The sequence below is a fragment of the Myotis daubentonii genome, chromosome 2 (assembly GCF_963259705.1).
Source record: "Myotis daubentonii chromosome 2, mMyoDau2.1, whole genome shotgun sequence".
Taxonomy (NCBI): Eukaryota; Metazoa; Chordata; class Mammalia; order Chiroptera; family Vespertilionidae; genus Myotis; species Myotis daubentonii.
In genome coordinates this window covers 115,539,913-115,564,426 of record NC_081841.1, presented here as the reverse complement: position 1 = coordinate 115,564,426, position 24,514 = coordinate 115,539,913, and the positions used below count along the sequence as shown (strand labels likewise).

Below are 24,514 nucleotides of genomic sequence, written 5' to 3'. Positions count from 1 at the left end.
TACACTGGCCAGGGCCCAACTTTCATTTTAAAAAAAGAGTTTGATCATGACCCTATGAGAAACCTTCCTTGCTTTAATTGTGTATGATAATTATTCATTTTTTCTTAAGAAATAATTTGCTAATATTTGTAAATTAAAGCTAAACCATAGGCCTGAGTGAAAAGTCCTTAATAAGTACCCATCTCTAGAGGCCCTAAAATTTATGAAAAGCTCTAATATTTTAGCTATATTAATTTTTGGATATAAAAATATCTATTGCAGGAGTCAACTAAATCATGACATTGAATTTAATTGAAAAAGAGCTAAAAATTGCCCATGTTACTGCAACAGTGCAAGATACAAGGTGAGTTTATTTATTAACAACAAAAAATGTAAAACAAATTGTGCAAGCAAAAGTGGGCTACAGAACAAGGGTTTTTGATAGCTTTTACCTTATTTAAACATGTTACACGTTAGTATGCTAGAGTTGATAAATGCTTAGAATATAAGTTAGAATTTGCTAATTTACTTTTAAACACTCTCCCCAACTCAGAGCACTATTGAAAAGATATATGTATGATAAACACTTCCTCCTTCCTTCAAGTATCACAATCTTGTGGTCACATAATCTTCCTGGATGACTGTGTTAGTGAGGGTTGCATCATAGTCTGTACTAGAATCCTCTTTCCTTGCATGCTTCTCCTTTGGTATTATTGGAAGAGTGTCTTCTACCACCACCTTCTCTGATTTGAAGGCACACATTCTCTTTCCAACTTGTAAACCCAGACTGTCGGTATTCCTTTCCCGGTGGTCTACTAACATGCATTGTTCACTGAGACCAGGGATGCTCAGGTCACCCCTTGAAGATAATCCTGGAGATTCCAGTTGAATATTTCTCCCCAATGATACTTCAGCCTGTTGACGAGCAACCTCTTCTGAAACAGAGAAGATTTGGTTTGCATTTTGCTTAGCAGAATTTTGTTTTGATCGTCTATAAAATAACCCCAAGTTTTTTATATCAGTCACAAAATTCACTTTTCTCTGCTTCTCCCGCAGGCGCTCCTGCACCACCAGCGCAGAACCATTGCTTATGTTGTGTCTTTCTGCAGCAATTGCTGCTGATCGTGGGTGGATCAGGGTGGTTAAGTCGAAAAGGCTGAAGTTCTTCTTGTCTTTGCTGGTACCTTCGTTATCAGTCTTTTCATCTGAGTCTGCTGAATTAGCAGTGTCCTTCGTAGCCTGAGCGGATTGTACTGTAGAGAGTTTACTTCCTCTTAGTAACCCCAGGACTTCAAAGCGGAAACTAGAAATGTCTTGCTTTAGTTCCTAAGTGAAATTTAAAATGATGAAATTTGTGACTTAAATAAACATTAGTAAACATCATTTGCTCATTTCATACATGGGGCTGATGTGTTTTCACGCATTTTTAAGAACTAGGATTCCACTCTGCTGTGGTTCTACCTAGAATTTCTAGTTTTCTTCCTGGTACTTGTGTCATTGTGATATCTATTAATTTCTTATTCAAGTTCTGTAATAATGAGGAGACTTCCTAAGGTTTATGTGAAAAGAAACAGGAAGACTTATTTTTCACTGCTGTGTAGTCAAGTATATTGTTTTTTGTGGGGGCTACACTTTCAAGTACTTCCTCTGCAAATACCCATCTGCTTTGAAATCACTTCACACTCTCTCAGGGATACGTTTTGTAAATATTTTTTAACATAGGTATATTTTGCTGTCCAAAGGGACACATATAACAAAAAAAAAGTGAAGCCTGACCTTTCTAGTGTGGGCAGTAACTTCCCATTATTTACTACCTTAAAGTTGATTTTTACCCCAGCATCTCGGTTAGCTACTAAATCTTGCAAATTGCTTAATTCAATCAGATAGCATTTCTGAGATTCATTTTTCTTCTCTTTTTGGACATCTGAATTCTCAGCTCTAATCTAATGGTGGCCTTTAAGGTGGGTCCCTGCCTCCAATCTACCTTCCAAAGTACCAAGGACCATTTAATTCTAAAACTTGGATGTTGTGCCTGTAAAGAACATTTTGGATCCTAGCCAACTATCAATGTGCTTTAAGTTTTGCAATTTATCTATTTTCTTACCTAATTGGCTGGTTATATTTGTTCTCTTTCAAACTTATACTTTTCACTGTTAAAGGTCTCCTGTAGGATGATTCTTATGTGTTAGATTTTGCCTATAAGATCTTATTGACTTTAATCATTCCTCCAAAATATCAAAAAACTCAGGCAGAATAACAGAGGTATTTTACACACATAATATATTTATATTTATTCATATATTTCATGTATTCTACCTATCTCCTCTGGTTACAATAAAAATAAAACTCAGGGAGAAACACTAAGTTTATAAGTTACAATTAAGTGCAAAATTTTCTTCTATCAAAGCTGTGCAGAACACAAAGATTTTGTTTTTAGCATGTTGGTTACTAAACATTTCAGGATTAGAAATCAGCCTGAAATTTCAAAAACTAAAGCTCACTCAGTAGGGTAGGCAGTCAGAATGCCAGGATGGCTTCAATAAGTCATCTCGACATTTCAGAGTAAGTATGTTTGAAAACAATGCATTTTGAGAAGAAATGCCATCACTCTTTTGGATAATACAATAGTGCTTTAATTTAGAAGACACAAAATGTAGCTGGAACACACAGCTGTGTTTCCAGTTCTGATTTTCAATGCGCTATGTTAGGTTCCATGCTCTGCAGAATCTGACTCTTGGTGATTTCATCATTAAAATAAAAATAGGTACCTTAAAGTTCTCTTCAGTCAGGCCTTCTTCAGTTTTGGCATCTCTAATCATTGCAGCAACATATCGCTTCACCAGGTTCCTCATAACTTCCTGAGGTATTTAAAAATAACACAATTGATATTCAGTGCATATATATGATTTCTTTCTTTGGTTAGTTCTGAAGATTGGACTTTATTTTAATGTCAAAATTTCAAGATATAATACATGATTAACTTACTTGATACTGGTGATGTCTTCTCAAATTATCAGCAGCTCGCCTCTGAAAAGGAAAAGGAAAAGGATGTTTACCATTCTATAAAATAATTAATTTGTTCTTTTAATGAAGAATATTTTTTTCATTTTTTCAGAGGGAGACTTTAATTAGACAGTGGGTAAGTGCCAGAGAGTGCTTCACATGAATCAAAAGAACGAGTGAACCAAAAGAGCAAAGTGCAAGGTTATAATCTGTATGGCATTTGATATACAAAATAAGTTTAAAATAATATAAATATTGCTTTTCTAATATAAGGGGATAGGGAAATCAGTAATTATAGTTGATACACACCTGAAATCACTTGAAATGATGCTAAGAGAAACAGATGAGCCATATCAAATTGAAAAATATAAAAAATGTCAAATAAAAATTTAATAGAATAATAGCTATTATTACAATAATATAAAGTTCTTCATAAATATCACATAGCAAGATTAAGTATTTAACCATGATATCTAACATGTAATCAGAAGCATTGCTACACAATAAATAATTTCAATCAGATGAACATTAAGAGGGAATTGCTGTTTCAATTATGCTGTTGGATTTAACCAAAATATGGTTTAATTATATGGTTAGATTTAACCAAAATAAATAAATAACGGATTCTGTTAAAACATAAGGTTACTTACTTTATACTTATTTTTTTACATAAATATGACTACAGATATCATTTTGAAGAGATAAGAATAGTTTGGAAGCAAAATGAAGGTTAGCACAAAACAGTGATTCTAGAGTGCAGAATGAAGAGAGATGTTTAATGATTAAAAATAGTCCATTAAAAATTGAGTTAAATAATAAATTATACTAAAATTATGCATTTGCAGATGCACAACTAATCTAAAGATACTAGGAAAAAAAGCTATCAAAATTTCTATTTTATATTTGTTAAATAAATATCATAAAGCAGAAAACTGTCCAAAATAATTTACTTATATAAAAACCCTGGGTGGTGTTCATCATGACCAGAACTGTGAGACCAAGCGGAAGGAAGTCAGTCCTGCAGGGGTTGTCTTGGCAACGGCTGCGCCCTCCCCCAAGCTGTTTCCTGGAGCTGTTTCCTGTAAGGGCGGGGTTTGAGGCAGGAACCCACCCTGGTAGCGTGGAGGCATATATCTTTATAAAGTGTGCCACATCAGCACAACCAAGGGTGAACCTGAGTGGGGGTGGCTGAAAGGCTTAGAAAAGACAGACAAGAGAATGAAAGCCGGGTCTCAGTGGGACGCTGCTTCTCTGAGAGACAGTGACCATGCCCACAGCCATGCCTTTATTTTATAGCAGATGCTATGAGGCAAAGTAAGGGTGTGACCAAGATGTTTACAACATTCTCCTAGATTTCAATCCTACACAACTACATGCAGCTGAACTCTAACAAGCCTACATCACTCAGGCACATGGGGCCACGTGTTGGACCATAGGTTCAAGCTTACAACTACAGCTGTTGGCTATAATTGTGCTGGGAGGGCCCTGCCCTCCAAGCTGGGACTTTCACATGGCAATGAGAGGACTGTGCCCTTTCCTCAGTCCAAGGCTTGAACCTGTCCAAAACACTGTAGTGGCTCCCCACAATAAAGTTTTAACCTGTTTCTTTGTTACTAATGTTGTGGCCCCACCCCATAACAAAGAAACAATTTCCAGAGGATGAGGCCCAGGAATCAGGATTTTAAAAAGGTGATTCTGATGTGCAGCCAAGGTTGAGAACCACTGTTATAGGTAATATTAAAAATATATCTAAACATGCAATTCTTTGTCCAAAAAAATGAGTATGTTCAAAAATTAAATGAAGAAAATTTGGATATACTCGATGGAGATTTTCACACATATTTGAGTGATGATTCCATTGATTCCACAGATGAGGCTGAAAGGAAAATATTCCCATTGAATTTCTTAACAGTATTACTCCTTCGGGAATGCCGTGTCATAAATTAAAATTGAAAGTGGGTGCAATCATCATCCTATTGAGAAATCTCAATAATAAATGGGGTCTTTGTAATGGTACCAGACTTATTATCAAAAGATTGTGACCTAACATTATCGAAGCTGAAGTATTAACAGGATCTGCAGAGGGAGAGGCTGTTCTGATTCCGGGAATTAATTTGTCCCCATCTGACACTGGCTTCCCATTTAAATTGATTTGACGATGGTTACCTGTGATGTCAGCATTTGTGATGACTATTAATAAATCACATGGACAAACTCCAGACAAAATAGGCATATTCCTACCTGAACCCGTTTTTGCATATGGTCAGTTATATGTTGCTTTCTGTTGAGTTTGAAGAGCATGTGATGTTACAGTTAAAGTTCTAAGTACTTCATCGCAAGGGAAATTAATCAAGCACTCTGAAAGTGTTTTCACTCTTAATGTGGTGTACAGGGAGATATTAGAAAAAGTTTAATCACTTTATCAGTCATTGTTTGCATCACTGTTGTTTTTATATCATGTTTTTGTTGTTTTCATATCATGTTTTTGTTGTTTTCATATCATGTTTTTGAAGTTTTTATATCATGCCTCTGCTGTTATATCTTTTTGTTACTGTTTATTTATTAATAAATTTATATATGATTTTCATATACATTTTCCTTTCATCTCTCACACTTCTATTATAGAGAAAGGGCAAATAGCAATATTAAAATATCTCTGCAAATTAATTCCCTTTTTAAAAAATATATTTTATTGATTTTTTACAGAGAGGAAGGGAGAGGGATAGAGAGTTAGAAACATCGATGAGAGAGAAACATTGATCAGCTGCACTGATGTGCCCGCAACCAAGGTACATGCCCTTGACTGGAATCAAACCTGGAACCCTTGAGTCCACAGACCAATGCTCTATCCAATGAGCCAAACGGGTTAGGACAATTAATTCCCTTTTAATGTGCATGAATTTCGTGCACCCGCCTACTAGTCTAAAATAAAATTATTTCTGAAATAAAGGAATGAACTTATTAAATTGTGAGAGAAAAAGAAATAACACATCTTAGGGGTTTTTTTTAATTTATTGTCTAAAATTTGACATATATCTCTTTTTCCCCCCATTGACCTACCCCCCGATTGACCTATCCCCTGACCCCCCAGTCATTCCCACACTGGGCAAGCCCCCACTGCCCCAGTGTCTGTGTCTATTATACTAATATGCATCCATAGAAGTCTTTTGGTTGCTCTCTACGCCTCCCCCCCTCCAACCTCCCCTGCCATTTGTCTCTGGATCTATTTTTCTTCATCAATTTATATTGATCATTATATCCCACATATGAGTGAGATCATGTGATATTTATCTTTCTCTAACTGGCTTATTTTGCTTAGCATAATGCTCTCTAGTTCCATCCATACTATTGAAAATGGTAAAAGTTCCTTCTTTTTTATAGCAGTGTAGTATTCCATTCTGTAGATGTACCACAGTTTTTTAATCCACTTAACTGGTGATGACCACTTAGGTTGTTTGCAAATCATAGCTATGGTAAATTGTGCTGCTATGAACATAGGGGTGCATATATCCTTTCTGATTTGTGTTTCTGGTTTCTTGGGATATAGTCCTAGAAGTGAGATTACTGGGTCAAATGGGAGTTCCATTTTTAACTTTTTGAGGAAACTCCATACCGTCTTCCATAGTGGCTGCACCAGTCTGCATTCCCACCAGCAGTGCAGGAAGGTTCCTTTTTCTCCACATCCTCACCAGCACTTGTTGTTTGTTGATTTGTTGATGATAGCCATTCTGACAAGTGTGAGATGGTATCTCAATTTTGTTTTGATTTGCATCTCTCAGATGATTAGTGACTTTGAGCATGTTTTCATATGTCTCTTGGCCTTCTGTATGTCCTCTTTCAAGAAGTGTCTATTTAGGTCCTTTGCCCATTTTTTTTTATTGGATCAGTTATCTTCCTTTTAAGTTGTACGAGTTCTCTGTCAATTTTGGAGATAAACTCTTATCTGAAATAGCATTTGAAAATATGTTCTCCCATGCAGTGGGATTTCTTGTTTTGTTGATGGTTTCTTTTGCTGTGCAGAAGCTTTTTATTTTGATGTAGTCCCATTTGTTTATTTTTTTCCCCCTTAATCTTCATTGCCCTAAGAACTGTGTTGGTAAAGATATTGCTATGATATATGTCTGCTATTTTGCTGCCTATGGAGTCTTATTGGATTTTTATGGTTTCCAATCTTACACTTAGGTACTTTAGTCATTTTGAGGGTTTTTTTGTGTATGGTGTAGGTTGGTGATCTAGTTTCATTTTTTTTTTTTCATGTATCTGACCAATTTTCTCAGCTCCATTTATTGAAGAGACTGTCTTTACTTCATTGTAAGCTCTTGCCTCCTTTGTTAAATATTAATTGAGCATAATGGCTTGGGTTGATTTCTGGGTTCTCTGTTCTGTTCTATTGGTCTATATGTCTGTTCTTATGCCAATACCAGGCAGTTTTCAGAACCGTGGCTTGGTAATATAGCTTGATATCTGGTATTGTAATCCCTCCAATTTTGTTCTTCTTTCTCAGGATTGCTGTGGCTATTTGGGGTCTTTTTTTATTCCAGATGATTTTTTGGAGAGTTTGTTCTAGATCTTTGATATATGCTATTGGTATTTTAATGGGGATTGCATGGAATCTGTAGATTGCTTTGGGTAGTATGGACATTTTAATGATGTTGATTCTACTAATCCAGGAACATGGTATGTTCTGCCATTTGTTTATGTCTTCCTGTATCTCTTTTTTCAATGTCCTATATTTTTCTGAGTACATGTCTTTTACCTCCTTACTGAAGTTCATTCCTAGGTATCTTAATTTTTTTGATGCAATGATAAATGGGATTGTCTTTTTAGTTTTGCCTTCTGTGAGTTCATTATTGATGTATAAATAGGTCATAGATTTCTGAGTGTTAATTTTGTATCCTGCTACATTGCTGAATTAATTTATTAGGTCTAGTAGTTTTTTGATGGAGTCTTTGGGGTTTTCTATGTATACTATCATGTCATCTGCAAATAAGGACAATTTTTCTTCTTCTTTTCCAATTTGGATGCTTTTTATTTCTTCTTCTTGTCTGATCTCTATGGCTAGCAATTCCAATACTACATCAAACAGGAGGGGCGAAAGTGGGCATCCTGTCTTGTTCCCATTCTTAAGGGAAATGAGTTTACTTTTTGCCCATTGAGTATGATGTTGGCTGTAGGTTTGTCATATAAGGCTTTTCTTATGCTAAGGTACTATTACTCTATTCCCACTTTGTTGAGGGTTTTTCATCAATAAAGGGTGTTGGATTTTGTCAAATGCTTTTTCTGCATCAATTGATATGTTTATGTCTCTCAGTTTGTTTATGCGATGTATCACATTTATTGATTTGCAGATATTGTACCATTCTTGCATCCCCAGAATAAATCCCACTTGGTCATGGTGTATGATCTTTCTAATATGATCCTGAATCCAATTTACTAGAATTTTGTTGAGGATTTTAGCATCTATGTTCATCAAGGATATTGGCCTGTAGTTCTCTTTCTTTGTGGTATCTTCATTTGGTTTTGGGATTAGGGTAATGCTGGCTTCATAGAAAGAGCTTGGAAGTGTGCTTCCTCTTGAATTTTTTGGAATAGTCTGAGAAGGATAGGTTTTAGTTCCTATTTGAATGCTTGGTAGAACTCTCCTGTAAAGTCATCCAGACAAGGGCTTTTGTTTGCTGGAAGATTTTTGATCACTGCTTCAATTTCTTTGGTACTTGTTGGCCTATTCCGGTTTTCTTATTCTTCCTGATTGAGTTTGGGAAGCTTGTATTTTTCTAAAAATATGTTCATTTCATCTAGGTTGTCCATTTTGTTGGAATAGAGTTGTTCATAGTACTTTTTCATAATTGTTCGTATTTCTGTGGGATCGGTTGTTACTTCACCTCTTTCATTTCTGATTTTGTTTATTTGGGTCCTCTCTCTTTGCTTCTTGGTGAGTCTGGCTAGGTTTCATCATTCTTGTTTATCCATTCAAAGAGCCAGCTCTTTTTTTTTTTTTTTAAATCTTTTGTATTGTTTTTGCAGTCTCTATGTCATTTATTTCCACTCTGATATTTATTATTTCCTTTGTTCTGTTTATGCTGGACTTTTCTTGTTATTCTTTTTGTAACTCTTTGAGTTGTAGGGTTAGATAATTTATTACCATTTTTTCTGTTTCTTTTTTTTTTTTTTTTTTTTTTTTGCGGTAGGCCTGTAGAGCTATGAACTCCCCTCTCAAGACTGCTTTCACTGTGTCCCAAAGGTTTTGGATTGTTGTGTTTTCATTGTCATTTGTTGCCATGGTGCTTTTTACTTCTTCTTTGATCTCTTTGGTAACCCAATCATTGTTTAATTGCATTCTATTTAGCCTCCAGGTGTTTGATTTTTTTCATTGTTTTTGCTGTAGTTGATTTCTAGTTTTATGTCATTGTGATCTGAGAAGATGCTTGATATGATTTTAATCTACTTGAATTTGAAGAGACTTTGCCTATGTACCAATACGTGGTCTATCTTTGAAAATGACCCTTGTGAACTTGAGAAGAATGAATATTCTGTGGCTTAGGGTCTAATGTTCTGAAGATATCAATTAATTCCATCTGACCTAATGAGTCATTTAGGATTGATGTTTCTTTGCTGATTTTTTGTTTAGAGGACTTGTCCAGTGGTGTTAGTGAGGTAGTAAAGTCCCCTACTATGACTGTATTGCTGTCAATCTCTTCCTTGATATCTTCCAGAAGGTCTTTTTTTTTATGTATTTGGGTGCTCCTGTATTGGGTGCATATATGTTTACCAGAATTATACCTTCATGTTGAATTGCTCCCTTTAGTATTATAAAGTGGCCTTCCTTATCTCTTGTTATGACCTTCATTTTGAGTTCTAATTTGTCAGATATAAGTATTGCTACCCCAGCTTTTTTTTTTCATTTCTATTTGCCTGTAAAACCTTTTTACATTCCTTCACCATCAGTCTGTGTGAGTCCTTTGTTCTGATGTGGGTCTCCTGTAGTCAGCAGGTATATGTGTCATGTATCCTTATCCATTCAGCTACCCTTTGTTTTTGATTGGGACATTTAATTCATTTATATTTAAAGTTATTATTGATAGGTACTTGTTTGTTGCCATTTTTATTCTTTATGTCTGTGTTCCTTCTTCCCTTCCTATTTCTTCTTTGTACAGCAGACACTTTAGCATTTCTTGCATCGCTGGTTTGGTGGTAATAAACTCCATTAGTCCTTTTTTGTCTGTGAAGCTCCTGATTTCACCATCAATTTTGATTTATAGCCTTGCTGGGTACAGTATTCTTGGACTCAGACCCTTGCTTTGCATGACTTTGTATATTTAATTCCATTCCCTTCTGGCCTGATGTGTTTCTGTTGAGAAATTAGTTGATAGTCTGATGGGAGATCCCTTGTAGGTAACTTTCTGTCTCTCTCTGGCAGCCTTTAAGATTCTTACTTTGTCATTGATGTTTGCCAGTTTAATTATGATGTGTCTTTTTGTGGGTCTTTTTGGATTCATCTTGTTTGGGAATCTATGTGCTTCTTGGACTTGTGTGGCTTTTTTTATTCCTAACATCAGGGAAGCTTTCTGTCATTATTTCTTCAAACAGGTTTTCTATTCCTTGCTCACTTTCCTCTCCTTCTGACACCACTATTGTGTGGATGTTGTTTTGTTTCATGTTGTCCCAAAGTTCCCTTAGGGTCTCCTCATGTTATTCCATTTTTTTTTTTCCAGTTTCTGCTCTGCTTGGGTATTTTTTCCTACCTTGTCTTCTAGCTCAATAATGTGGCCCTCTGCTTCTTCTAGTCTAGTGTTGATGCTTTCTATTGTGTTCTTTATTGCATTGATGTCATTCTTCATTTCTTCTTGGTTCTTCTTCATTTCCTCTTGATTCTTACACATATTGTTGAATTTATCTTCCATACATTTTAGTGTCCTTATGACCACTGCTCTGAATTCTTTCTCTGACATATTGCTTGTCTCTATTCATTTACTTCCTTTTCTGGTGAGTCCTCCTTTTCTTTCCTATGGGGCTGTTCCTTTGTCTCCCCAGGTTCACTCCTCTCAGGGTGTCTATTTATGTAGCTCTCTCTCTCTCCTGCACTGACTTAAAGGCACAAAATACAGCATGACAAGGCACAACACACAGGGCACCAAACACAAATGTATTAATGATACAAATAACCCCAAATAAAGGTGACCACCAGATAAAATAGAATTAGGGGAGAGAAAAGAGTGCAAAAATTATATTGAGAAAAGGAAAAAAAATGCAAGAGGGAAAAGAAAGAAAAAAAAGAAGAAGGGGGGAAAATATATGTATATGGGCAGAAAACTCCAAAACACCAACAACTAATCCAAAAAAAGGAAACAACAAATACCCAGAGAAGAATGCAAACAACTAATCCAAAAAATGCCAACAACAAACACTCAAAACAACAAACACCCAGATGAATCTGAAGAGCTCAAGGCAATCTCTGACCTTTCTGTCCTTGGATTGCCTCACCAGGTGTGTTTAATTTTCCAATTACATGTGGATGTTATTTGATTCAGCTCTTCCTCCTTTCTGCTCTGTGAGAAGGTTCAGGACACACACATGTATTCAGTCACCACCTTGTCTCCCCCTAGACAAACTTTTTAGGTGCCTGCGGCTGGGGAGGCTGGAGTCTCAGTATTCATGGGTTTTCAGCTTAGACAGCTGGTCCCTGGGCATTGTGGTTGTAGGGTCCCAGGAGGTATCCAAGGTCTTCCCAGTTGAAGGTAAGGCTGGGCTTCTGATCACAGCCACTCTCCCCTTTAAAATGGTGTGGTCTCGCGGCAGAGCTGGCTGCTCTGGGAGAGATTTCAGAGGTAGTAGAGGCTGCCCAGCCAGGGGAGCCTGGTCCTCCAGTCCCCAACAGTCCTGTGGAATATAACTGTCCCTCACTCACAAATACAGACACTCCCTGCATGTCCACGCATTCTCCTTTAGCTCTCTCACTCACACTATCTTGCAGCCTGCTCTCCCCTCTGTTGTCATCTTGGATCTCATATATTTTAGTTTTAAATAAGTCTTTTGATCTTGTTCTTTACTAGGCTGATAAAATTGAATGAAAAGTTGAAAGTATTACATAGATCTTCCTTTTTCCCCCATTAACCTCTTCCAGCCCACTCGGGTCCCCCACGTCCCCCACAGGCCCTCACCACCCCATTGTCTGTGTCCATGGGTTATGCATATATGTATAAAGGTCATTGGTTAATCTCTTTCCTCCCACCCTCCCCTGGCTTTCTGCTTATGTTCAACAGAGTCATAGAAGCATGAACAGACTGTTAAAATTGAATTTTTAAAAGAGGTATACATACATCACTGTGAAATGATATTAGAAAAGATATCAAACAATTCAAAAAGCAATTTTTTTTATTTCTCCTCTTTACAGGGATAAGAGACAATGGCATTTTCCATTGTGATGAGAATGGATTAGTGTTTTCTGATTACTCGTGAAAAATAGTTTATGACATACCAGATAGAGATATGTAACTCTTTTTGAGACATAGCTCAGCTAAAATCCAAGACAAAAAAACAAACTTTTTAGATCTCCTTAAGTTCACTTTAAGTGAACAAAATTACTAAAGCCAATGGTATACTAACTTCTTTAACACTCTCACTATAAAAATTGTACAGGAGATCCATGTTCCACAATTTAAATAAATAGAAACTCTGAATTTAATATGGGATTTAGTTGATTCAAGTTTTAATAATTTATGGTTTTATAGCATTTCACCATTCTATTTTAATATTTAATCTAATCTAATAAAAGAGAAACATGCAAATGACCACACCTCTGCTATGCCCCAAGCCATGCCCACCAGCCAATCAGAGTGATTATATGCAAATTAACCCAACCAAGATGGCGGCTGGAAGCCACAGAGCTGGAGCAAACAGGAGGCTTGGTTGCCCTGGTGATGGAAAAAGCCAAGCTTCTCACCTGCACTGGCCGGCTGTGGCCTCTGCTCAAGGCAACAAAGTTTTAATTATAGAAGACAAAAAAATCCCAGATACCTGCTTCCAGCCAGCCTACACTGGCAGCTTGGGTGGCTGGGGGCTGTAGCCAGCCTGCAAACAGCCATCAGCCCCTCACCCAGGCTGGCCAGGCACCCCAGCGGGGACCCCCACACTGAAGGGGCTGTGGCCAGCCTGCAAACTGCCATCAGCTCCTCACCCAGGCTGGCCAGGCACCCCTTAATTTGAGAATCAGCATTGTTAGCATACAGGATCCATATTTATTTTAATAATAATTAATAACCACAAAATGCATGGTATATGTTGTGTTATTTTCTTAAGGCTTCCACAAAGTACTTTTAACTGGGTGGCTTAAAATAACAAAAATAATTATATCATACCTCTGGAAGCCAGAAGTCTCAAATCAAGAGGTTGTCAGGAACATGTTTACTCTGATAATAGACAGAATTCTTCCTTTCCTCTTCCCAGTTTCTGGCCTTGCTGTCAATCCTTGGTGTTTCTTGATTTGCAGCTGCATAATTCCAATCTCTGCTTCCATTTTCATTCATATAGTGTTCTCTCTGTGTCTCTGTGTCTTCACCTGGTCATATTCCTATAAGGACTCTACTCCAATAAGATCTCATCTTAACTAATTACATGTGCAAAGATCCTATTGCCAAATAAAACACATTCTGAGGTATTGGGGATTAGGACTTCAACATATCTTTTTTGGGAAACAATTCTACCTATACTACGTACTATTTTGCAAGAAACATGATGATAATTTTTGATAATTAGTGGCATCCTTAAATATTATATACTAGAACTGTTAGGTCTGATCAAATAATTGAATGGACACCCGCTCCCCTGGGAACTGATCTTTAGGCCACTTCACAATGAACATTCTACTTGCTTAGATCACATTCTACTTGCTAGGACCATTATCTATCCCCTATGGATTTTCCCAGAATCTGGACCTGCACATAGAATTCTCCACCCAGAAAAAATCCTTCTAGAGTCCTTTAAAAACCTCTGACTCCTCATCTTTGGGTGCTGGCACTATTTTGGGGATCAGCCCATCTGATATCCAGATGACATAACAAATTCATAATTCTTCATCCCTTTTGGCCTCATGTGTTTCCCCTTCAGCGACCCTAGCAAGAACTACCAATAGTACCTAGAATATTTGCAAAATTTTTGTTAGGTAAAGACCAGCTGGGCTTCAAAGGGATTTACACTTATAAGGGATGCCATCATTAGAGCTTATAATTATCACTGGGAATAACCAAGATCAGAATTGACAAATTTGTGTTTATGAAAATAACATAATAAAAGATATTTATTTAAAAATTACCTAAGTGGTTAAAGGGTATTTAATTTTTCAAGCCACTCACATGTTAAACTTTTATTAATGAAGTAATCTGCAATGATTATGTGTTCTGTATTTTTATTAAGAAACTAGAGGCCCAGTGCATGGATTCATGCATTGGTGGGGGTCCTTAAGCCTGGCCTGTGGGGATAGGGCCAAAATTGGCTCTCTGACATCCCCCGAGGGGTCCCGGATTGCAAGAGGGTGGTTCTCAGGTGACACACCCCGGAATCAGGTTCCCTCCTCTCTGGTTCCGGGTGTGTCACTCAAGAACCACGCTGCCAAGTCACCGCAGCTTGGCAGCTACTGCATTGAGCATCTGCCCACTGGTGGTCAGTGCATGTCATACCTACCAGCTGGTCAGCCGGTTGCTTAGCCTTTTATATCCTATACTAGAGGCCTGGTGCATGACCCTCTCGCAGTCCGGGACCCCTCGGGGGATGTCTGCTTGCTGGCTTAGGCCCGCTCCCCTGGAAAGCAGGTCTAAGCTGGCAGTCGGACTTCCCCCAAGGGGTCCTTAGTGCTGCTGTGGAGGCGAGAGAGGCTCCCACTACCGCTGCCACACTCACCAGCCATGAGCCCACCTTCTGGCTGAGCAGCACTCCAGCTGTAGAAGTGCACTGACCACCAGGGTGCAGCTCCTGTGATGAGTGTCTGCCCCCTGGTGGTCAGTGCGTGTCATAGTGACCGGTCATTCTGCCATTTGGTTGATTTGCATATTAGGGTTTAAAACTGGCCTAAACTGGAAGTCAGACATCCCCCAAGGGGTCCTGCATTGTGAAAGAGTGCAGGCCAGGCTGAGGGATCTCCCCCTGATCCCCGCATGAATTTCATGTATGGGGTCTCTAGTATATAGATAATTAACTAAGTGGAATTATAGCATGACAGACCTAGGTTAGAAATAATTTCTCCATGAATGAGTTAATGAATACAATGTTACTGAAAATTTTGCATGTTTCAGCTTTTTAAAAAAATTAAATTGGTTGTCAGTTATGTTTAAGACAGAAAAAAACAGGACCACAGGAGCAATTAACTTGGTGTCTAGGAAGAATGTTTCATAGGAAGAGGATCCTTTTTAATTGGCAGCTTTCTTTGTAAATTATACCAGAAGTTTAGCACTGCGTACAGAATCTTCCCTAGCTGGGTGACTTCAGAAGTGCCAAATCACACCTATGTGCCACATTAACATAACTCTCAGTTTGCAGATTTCTCCTGAATTGTTAGTGTAAGACAAAGGTAGTATTTGTATCACTGAACTAATGATAAAGGAAAATAGCAACTAGTGAGAAACCTGTGAGGTAATTCTGCATTTTAATAGAGGTGTTGTTAGGTTGCTTTAGAACAGGAAGGTTTTTGCAGCCCTGAAAGAAAAGTCTCTGGGTAATCAGCCATAACTTTTTTCTCACTGTTTTTCTGAGTTCTCTCCAGTTCTATCATGTGGGATATCAGCCTTACTTCATGTAGCTGGTTCCCTGCAGTCAATTTTCAGTGTCCTTTTCTCTCTTTTCCACTCTAGTGTGGGTTGACCATTAATTTAAAGCCCATGAATTATGCCTTTTATTCTTTGCTTTCCTCAATGAGTCCCTTAAGAGATGCAGCTTGCTGCGTTCTCTTTTTTAAAAAAGTAAAAATGTGAGGGGCCATTCCAAGGTGTGATCTCTTTTTAAAAATTGTAGTTTTGCTTATTTACTGCTAGGTTTGATTGAGCAATTGCATTGATAGCTCTGCCCCGGGAACTGACTTTTCAGGTCATTTCACTATGGACATTCCTTTTGCTGAGACCACATTTCACTTGTGGTGACTACATTCCATTATCTCCCCTCCAGGTATGCATAAAGAAGTTTCCGCCCAGGAAAAAGCCTGCCAAAAGTCCTTTAAAAGCTGCTGACTCCCATCATTGGGTGCTGGAGCCATCCAGGTTCAGCCACCTGGTGTGTGGATAATCGAATAAATTTGTGATCCCTCACTATTCTGGCCTTGCGTGTTCCTCCTTTGTTGACCTAACATTTACAGGTGGCTCTACATATTGTTCTTAAGCATATAAAGAAAATAAGATAAAATTTTTTATTGTGGCCTTGTCAAAACAAGTATTCAAGATCTCATTCTTAAAATACCAAGAATATCAAGAAATTCATTCCTCTATATCCCCACTTGGGAAAGGCAATATAAGTAAAGGGCCCTCTTAGCAAATCTTCCAGCTGTAATTAAGTTAGTTACAGATGTTTACTCTCAAATCTGTAAGATTTGTAGGTAGGCCTACTGAAAGTGATGACAATTAAGGAACAATACAATTTGATAAATTTCCACTAAAATGAAGTCTGAAAGGCATGCACTATTAGCATTTTTTTTTCCTTTAGTGATTATAGGTGGCACCAACCTATTCACAGTTTCTAATTCTTTTGCAGTGACTTAACTGAGCATTTTTGTGGCAACTCATCAGGTGTGAGTATTCCACCTGTAGGTCCAGAACTGTGGGGTTATAAATTACCCAAAAAGTATAGTGTTTCATATGACCCTCAATATGTACTCCAGAGAAAACTAGAAAGTGGAAAACGCTAAATTAAAGAAATAAAAGTCATTTTTATTTTGAGAAGTCCTAATATTCCTTGTTTAAGTATATTGACCTATTTATTAACTTAAATATTCCATTTAGAAAATCAATCTATGGCATTAAACACATTTCATATTGAGAAGGAGCCGAAATGGCTATGGAGTAAGTGGAAACTATACTCATATCTTCCCAATACCTAACCGATTAACAACTAAATTATAGATAAATCAATCTGAATAACCAACTGAAGGCTAGCTGAACTGAAATATTATAACCAAGAATCTACAGAAGGAGCCACATAGAGACTGTAAGAAGGGCAGCAGAAATATAGAAATGGCTGGTCCCGCATGCATATACAGCAGTTGGGAATCCATAAGGGTATCTTGCCTGCAATGGTCCTCACTTCTAAGCGAGGTATTTCAATCCTATTTTGGGATCCCCAACCAGAGTGCCAGAATTAGGAACAGGAGTCTACATAACATCTGGCTGTAAAAATCAGTGTGGGTTCTGTCTGCCAGGGAGACATGGAAGTCTGCTAGAAATCCAAGAGCTTTCTTAAAGGGTCAGTATAACCCTTTGCCATGCATCCAGGACTGTGATAGAAGAATGGTGACTGAGCACAAACTAGAGTCATACAGAGAAGATCTGGGTTGTATGGCCCCCAAAATAAATCTGGAGGGTCAGACACAGACATCTCTGTCCTGAGCCTCCCACACCATCCACAGATGCCATCCTCCTTGGGTCAAGCACTCCTATCCTTATAGCACCAGCCTGAGGAGTGCACTAGCCCAGTCCTCTAACTAGGAGCAACACCATCCTGCTGAGCTCTCTTCCCACAGAAAGTCTGCTGGCTGCACCCAGCCAGGACCTTTGGAGTCCTCATTTTCTTGGGAAGCTCTTGTCAGAGACTCAAGCAGTTGTGTGGCTCCAGAGCAGGGAGCACTTGTTCCCCATTTTGTGCCATCAGCACCTGTCCCTTAACAGGAGACCCATCTGTCTAGTTCTTCCAACTTCCAGTGACCCTGCCTTGCTGAGCTCGAGTCCTCCAGAGGGGTTGGCTGGCTGTGTGTAACTGAGATCTTCAGTGCACTTTCCTTTTTGAGGAGCTCTAGTTGGGAATTCAGACAGACACTTAGAGCAGTGGCCATTATCCCCACACTAAAACACCAACGACAGTTCTCCAATGAGAAACCCACTTGTTCTATCCTTCCAACTTCCACGTGGCCTCATCTTGCTAAGTTCCTGTCCCAAAGAAGGCTTGGCTGGCTGCACCCAGTCCAGAACCTGTGCTGTGCTCTTTTTGGGGATCTCAGGTGCAGATATTCAGAGAGACTAAATGGTATGGCTCTGGAGTAGGAGCCATTTTCTCACCACTGAGTGCCTGACCATGAGCTTCTAAACAGGAGATCCACTAGGTCCTTCCTCCTGACCCTATTATCCCCCCATATCAAGCTCACATCTTGTGGAAGAGACAGCCAGGCTGGGGTCAATCTACAGACTTTATTTAGAAAGCTTTGAGGAAGTCCAGGTAACCTCAGGGGGTGGTAGAGAAGCAGACAGGTGGAGCGGATCTTGGGATTCACAGATCTTGGTCTTTAACTATCTTAGCTAAGAGTTGGTGGAAGCTCATCTTTGTACATAGCTTGGATCCTCCCATGCACACCTAGGCTCATTACAGGTAGCCACAAACTGTGGATTTCTTAGTAGCTGTAGACAACTAGCCCAAGGCAAGTTATACCCAGAGTCTTAAATGGACCTGCACAGGAGGCCCTCCCATGTCAACCCAGACATAACATAACCAGTGGTGTGCTTCAGAGCACACCAGAGCATGACCTAGCTAGCCTCAAAAGTGGTACACCCCAAAGGGAAATACCAGTAGGCATCAAGTCTCTTCTGGGACAAATTCCACTTAGGAGGGCAGCTTCTGCATTGTGGCTTATACACTGTGGTTGGGTCTGATTCTCATAGTCAGCCAGACTGAAGGTAAACCCCTCTCACAGACAGGCCAACAATATTCAAGACTCAACTACAATAGGAGGGCTAACATCACTCACACAAGAACAATCCTGGAGCAACTGCTCACATGACACACACAAGAGATGTTTCTGGAGCACCTGGCTCATGTGATCATAAAGATTGCACCACTGAACCTCAGAAGAAGCCTACTATATAAGATAACAATAGACAAACACAAAAAGTCAGACAAAATGGTGAGACAAAAAAACACACCCCAAATGAAAGTACAAGAGAAATTTGCAGAAAAAAAAAAAACAAATGGAATAGAGGCAATCAAACCACCAGATACAGAGTTCAAAACAGTGGCTATAGGATGCACAATATACTTAGGGAAAAAATGGATGATCTCAGTGAGAATTTAAACATATAGGAACCATTAAAAGAACATAGAAACCATAAAAGATAATCAGTTAGAAATGTAGAATATAACATATAAAATGAATAATTCATTAGAAGGAATCAACAGCAGGTTAGATGAAACAGAGGACTGAATCATCAAATTAGAGGACAAGGTAGCAGAAAACACCCAATCAGAGCAACAACAACAACAAAAATGTAAAGGAACAAAGTCTAAGGGACCTCTGGGGCAACATCATGTTTAACAACATCCATATCAGAGGGTTACCAGAGGAAGAGCAAGGGATCAAAAACCTATTTGAAGAAATAATGGCTGGAAATTTCCATAACCTGGTAAAGGTAAAAGAAACACCTGTTCAGGAAGCACAGAGAATCCCAATCAAGATTAATCCAAAGAGGCCCACACCAAGACACACCATAATTAAAATGACAAATGTCAAAGATAAACAGATAACCTTAAGAGCAGCAATAGAAAGACATTTAGTTAACTTCAAGGCAGCTCCCATAAAACTGTAAGCTGATTTCTCAAAAGAAACACTTCAGGCCAAAAAGGATTGATATGAAATATGTAAAGCAATGACCTAAAACAAAAACTACTCTGCCTAGCAAAGCTATCATTTAAAATTAGAGGAGAAATAAAGTACTGCCCAGAAAATAAAAAGCTAAAGGAGTTAATTACCAAAAAGCCATTATAACCAGGTATGTTATAGGGTCTACTTTAAAAAGAAGAAATAAAAAAATGATAATAAAAAGGGAATTAGATAAAAAGAATAAAATGGCAATAAATATATACCTATAATGAATTACTTTAAATGTAAATGGATTAAATGCTCCAATCAAAAGAAGTAGGGTAGCTGAATGGAGAAGAAAACAAGACCCATATCTGTGTTGTCTATAAGAGAACCACCTCAGAACAAAATATACACACAGACTGAAAGTAAAGGGATGGCAAATAATATTTCATACAAATGGAAAAAAGCAAACAAAAAATGTGGGGTAGCAATATTTATATCATACAAAATAGATTTAAACAAAGAGCATAATAAGAGACAAAGAAAAATTATCTAATAATAAAAGCATAATATGCAAATCAACCAAACGGCTGAACAGCGGAACGCCCATCTGGACAACCTTCCCGATGAAGCTGGGGCTGCGAAGGCCCACTCTTGCATGAACTTCATGCATTGGGCCTCTAGTATAATACTAAAGAGATTAACCCAACAAGATATATGTACCCAACATAGGATCACCTCAATATGTAAAGAAAATCTTGGTGGAAATCAAAGGGAGAGATCAACAGTAATACAGTTATAGCAGGAGATTTTACCACCCCATTGACATCAATGGATAGATCTTCCAGACAAAAAAATGGACAAGAAAGTGGACAAGAAAACAACAATCTTAGATGACACTCTATACCAGATGGATTTAATTGATATTTTCAGACAATTGATATTTAATTGATATTTCACTGCAAAGTAGCAGAATATACTTTTTTTTTTTTAAGTGCACATAGAACAGTCTCTAGGACAGACCAAATGTTAGGTCACAAAAAAATCTCAATAATTTCAAGAAGATTGAAATAATATCAGAATCGTCTCCAACCACAATGGTATGAAACCAGAAATCAAGTATAAGAAAAAAAAAAAAAACACAAAAAACTAAAATAATACACAAACACATTAAGGCTAAATAACATAATACATGAATGGGTTAACAATGATGTCAAGAAAGAAATCAAGTTACTTTGAGACAAATGAAAATGAATACACAATAACACAAAATCTATGAAACAATTTGAAAGTACAATACAAGCTTACCTCAAAAGCAAGAAAATCTCAAATAAACAATCTAACCTTACACCTAAAGGAACTAAAAAAAACCAAGAAACAAAGACCAAAGTGAGTAAAATAAAGGAAATAATAAAAGTTAGAGTAGAAATAAATGAAATTGAGTCTAAAAAATGAAAAAGATCCATGAAACCAAGAGCTAGTTTTCTTTAAAGAAAAAAGAAAAACAAACAAACAAAAAAACCCAAGACTGATAAACCCTTAACCAGACTCATTAAAAAAAGAGAAAGAGGACCCAAATATATAAAACCAGAAATGAAAGAGGAGAAGTAATGACTTAACAACAAAGAAATATAAACAATTTTAAGAAATAATATGAGCCAATAATAACATGCCAATAAATTGGACAATCTAGAAGAAATGGATAAATTCCTAGAAACATACAATTATCCAAAACAGAATCAAGAAGAAACAGAAAATCTAAATAGGGAGATTACAACTAATAAATCAAAACAGTAATCAAAAGCCTCAAAGGCAGTAAAATCCTAGACCAGATGGCTTCAAAAGTGAATTTTACCAAACATTAATAGAAGAATTAACACCAATTCTTTGAAAACTATTCCAAAAAATTCAAGAGAAGGGAAAAATCACAAGTTCATTATTCTAATTACAAAACCAGGTAAAGACACTATGAAGAAATAAAATATAGGCCAACATCCCTGATGACTATAGATGCAAACATTCTGAGCAAAATATTAGCAAACTGAATTCAGCAATACATTAAAAAGCTCATAACTCTAATCAAATTGAATTTATTCCTGGGATACAATGTTGGTATGATATCCACAAATCAATTAACATGATTTACCACATAAACCATAAACAAAATGAAAAACAAACATATGATCATAGCAATAGTTAAAGAAAAAGCATTTGACAAAACCCATCACACTTTTTTTTGTTATTTATTATCTTTAAAAAATTCACAAATACATATTTTTTAGTTTATAATCTCAAATAGTATAGGGTAAATACCAATAGATATAACTGACATAGACAAATGTCCTTTAGAGGTCCTCAATAATTTTTAAGACTGTAAACTTGTCCTGAAACAAAAAACAATTTTGATAATTGCTGAACTAGATGAAATCAAATATCCCAGCTCTTTTGAGATTCTCTGATATTTTGGCATATGTGAATGACAATAGAAAATTAAATCTGGAAATGTCTTGCTTTTGGTAAGTTTTTATTTCTTTAATGTTTGGTTTTTGTTTGTTTATTTTTTAATAAATCTTTATTATTGAAAGTATTACATATGTTCCCTTTTTTCCCCCATTGCCCTCTCCCTTTTTTCCACTCCCAAGCCTTCAGCACCCACTGTCTGTGTCCTTGGGTTATGCACATATGCATATGAGTTCATTGGTTAATCTCTCCCTCCCCCCTCCACACATCCTCCACCCTTCCCTGTCTTTCCTCTGAGTTTTGACAGTCTGTTGGATGATTCTATGTCTCTGGGTATATTTTTGTTCATTAGTTTATGTTGGTCATTAGATTCCACATATGAGTGAGATCATGTGATACTTGTCTTCCCTGACTGGCTTATTTTGCTTAGCATAATGCTCTCTAGGTCCATCCATGCTGTTGCTAATGGTAAGAGTTCTTTCTTTTTTACAGCTGTGTAGTATTCTATTGTATAGATGTAAAATAGTCTTTTAATCCACTCATCTGTGATGGGCACTTACGCTGTTTCCAAATCTTAGCTATTATAAATTGTGCTGTTATGAACATAGGGGTGCATATATTCTTTTTTTAAAAATATATTTTATTGATTTTTTACAGAGAGGAAGGGAGAGGGATAGAGAGTTAGAAACATCGATGAGAGAGAAACATCTATCAGCTGCCTTCTGCACACCCCCTTACTGGGGATGTGCCTGCAACCAAGGTACATGCCCTTGACTGGAATCGAACCTGGGACCCTTCAGTCTTCAGGCTGACGCTCTATCCACTGAGCCAAACCGGTTAGGGCAGGGTGCATATATTCTTTCTGAAGGGTGTTTCTGAGTTCTTAGGATATATTCCTAGAAATAAGATCACTGGGTCAAATGGGATTTCCATATTTAATTTTTTGAGGAAACTCCAAACTGTTTTCCACCAAGGAAAACAGTCTGCATTCCCACCAACAGTGCACAAGAGTTCCTTTTTCTCCACATCCTCGCCAACACTTGTCGTTTGTTGATTTGTTGATGATAGACATTCTTACAGGTGTGAGTTGGTATCTCATTATCATTTTGATTTGCATCTTTAAGATGATCAGTGACTTTGAGCATACATATGCCTTTTGACCATCTGTATGTCCATTTTGGAGATCTATTGATGTCCTTTGCCAATTTTTAAATTGGATTATTTATCTTTCTTTTGCTAAGTTGTTTGAATTCTTTGTAGATTTTAGAAATTAACCCCTTATCAGATGTATCATTGGCAAATATGTTCTCCCATGGAGTGAGCACTCTTGTTATTTTATTGGTGGTTTCTTTTGCTGTGCAGAAACTCTTTATTTTGATGTAGTTCCATTTGTTTATTTTCTCCTTAATTTCCATCATCCTAGGAGATGTATTTGTAACATGCTGCTATGAGACATGTCTGAGATTTTGATGCCCATGGTTTCTTCTAAGATTTTTATGGTTTTACGTCTTATATTGAAGTCTTTTATCATTTTGAGTTTATTTTTGTGTATAGTGTAAGTTGGTGGTCTAATTTCATTTTTTTTGCATCTATCTGTCCAATTTTCCCAACACCATTTATTGAAGAGACTGTCTTAACTCCATTGTATGCTCTTGCCTCCTTTGTCAAATATTAAATGAGCATAATGACTTGGATTAATTTCTGGGTTCTCTGTTATGTTCTATTGGTCTATATGCCTGTTCTTTTGCCAGTACTAGGCTATTTTGAGTACACTGGCTTTGTAGTATAACTTGAATTCCGATATTGTGATTCCTCCAACTTTGTTTTACTTTGTTAAGATTGCTGCAGCTATTCCAGGTCTTTTTTTGATTGCATATAAATTTTTGGAGAATTTTTTCTAGCTTTTTGAAATATGCTGTTGGTATTTTAATAAGGATTGCATTGAATCTATAGATTGTCTTGGGTAGTATGGACATTTTAATGATGTTGACTTTACCAATCCATGAACATGGTATATTATTCCACTTGCGTATATTTTTCTCTATCTCCTTTTTCAATGTCTGTAGTTTTCCGAATATAGGTTTGTTTTTTTTTTATCTCCTTGGTTAAGTTTATTCCTAGGTATCTAATTTTTTTGTTGCAATGGTAAATTGGATTGTTTGTTTGGTTTCCCTTTCTGAGTTCATTATAAGGTTAAAAAAAATTCATTTAAGTGCAAATAGAAGGATCATACCTCAATATAATAAAGGCCCCATATGACAAAACTACAGCCAATATCATACACAATTGGCTAAAACTAAACGTGTTTCCCTT

The 24,514-nt window shown here is 37.2% G+C and overlaps 1 protein-coding gene across 1 annotated transcript in view; it reads right to left on the bottom strand.

Moving 5' to 3' along the window:
• Positions 1-332: 332 nt before the first annotated feature.
• Positions 333-24,514, bottom strand: part of TRPC4 (transient receptor potential cation channel subfamily C member 4) — a 78,350-nt gene continuing 54,168 nt past the window's right edge. The window contains exons 5-7 of the mRNA XM_059681191.1: positions 2,965-3,006; positions 2,748-2,837; positions 333-1,305 (exon numbers count right to left, since the gene is read on the bottom strand). Of these exons, the coding sequence (XP_059537174.1) occupies positions 586-1,305; positions 2,748-2,837; positions 2,965-3,006 (852 nt within the window). The 3' untranslated portion in view covers positions 333-585. The remainder of the gene's footprint in view (positions 1,306-2,747; positions 2,838-2,964; positions 3,007-24,514) is intronic.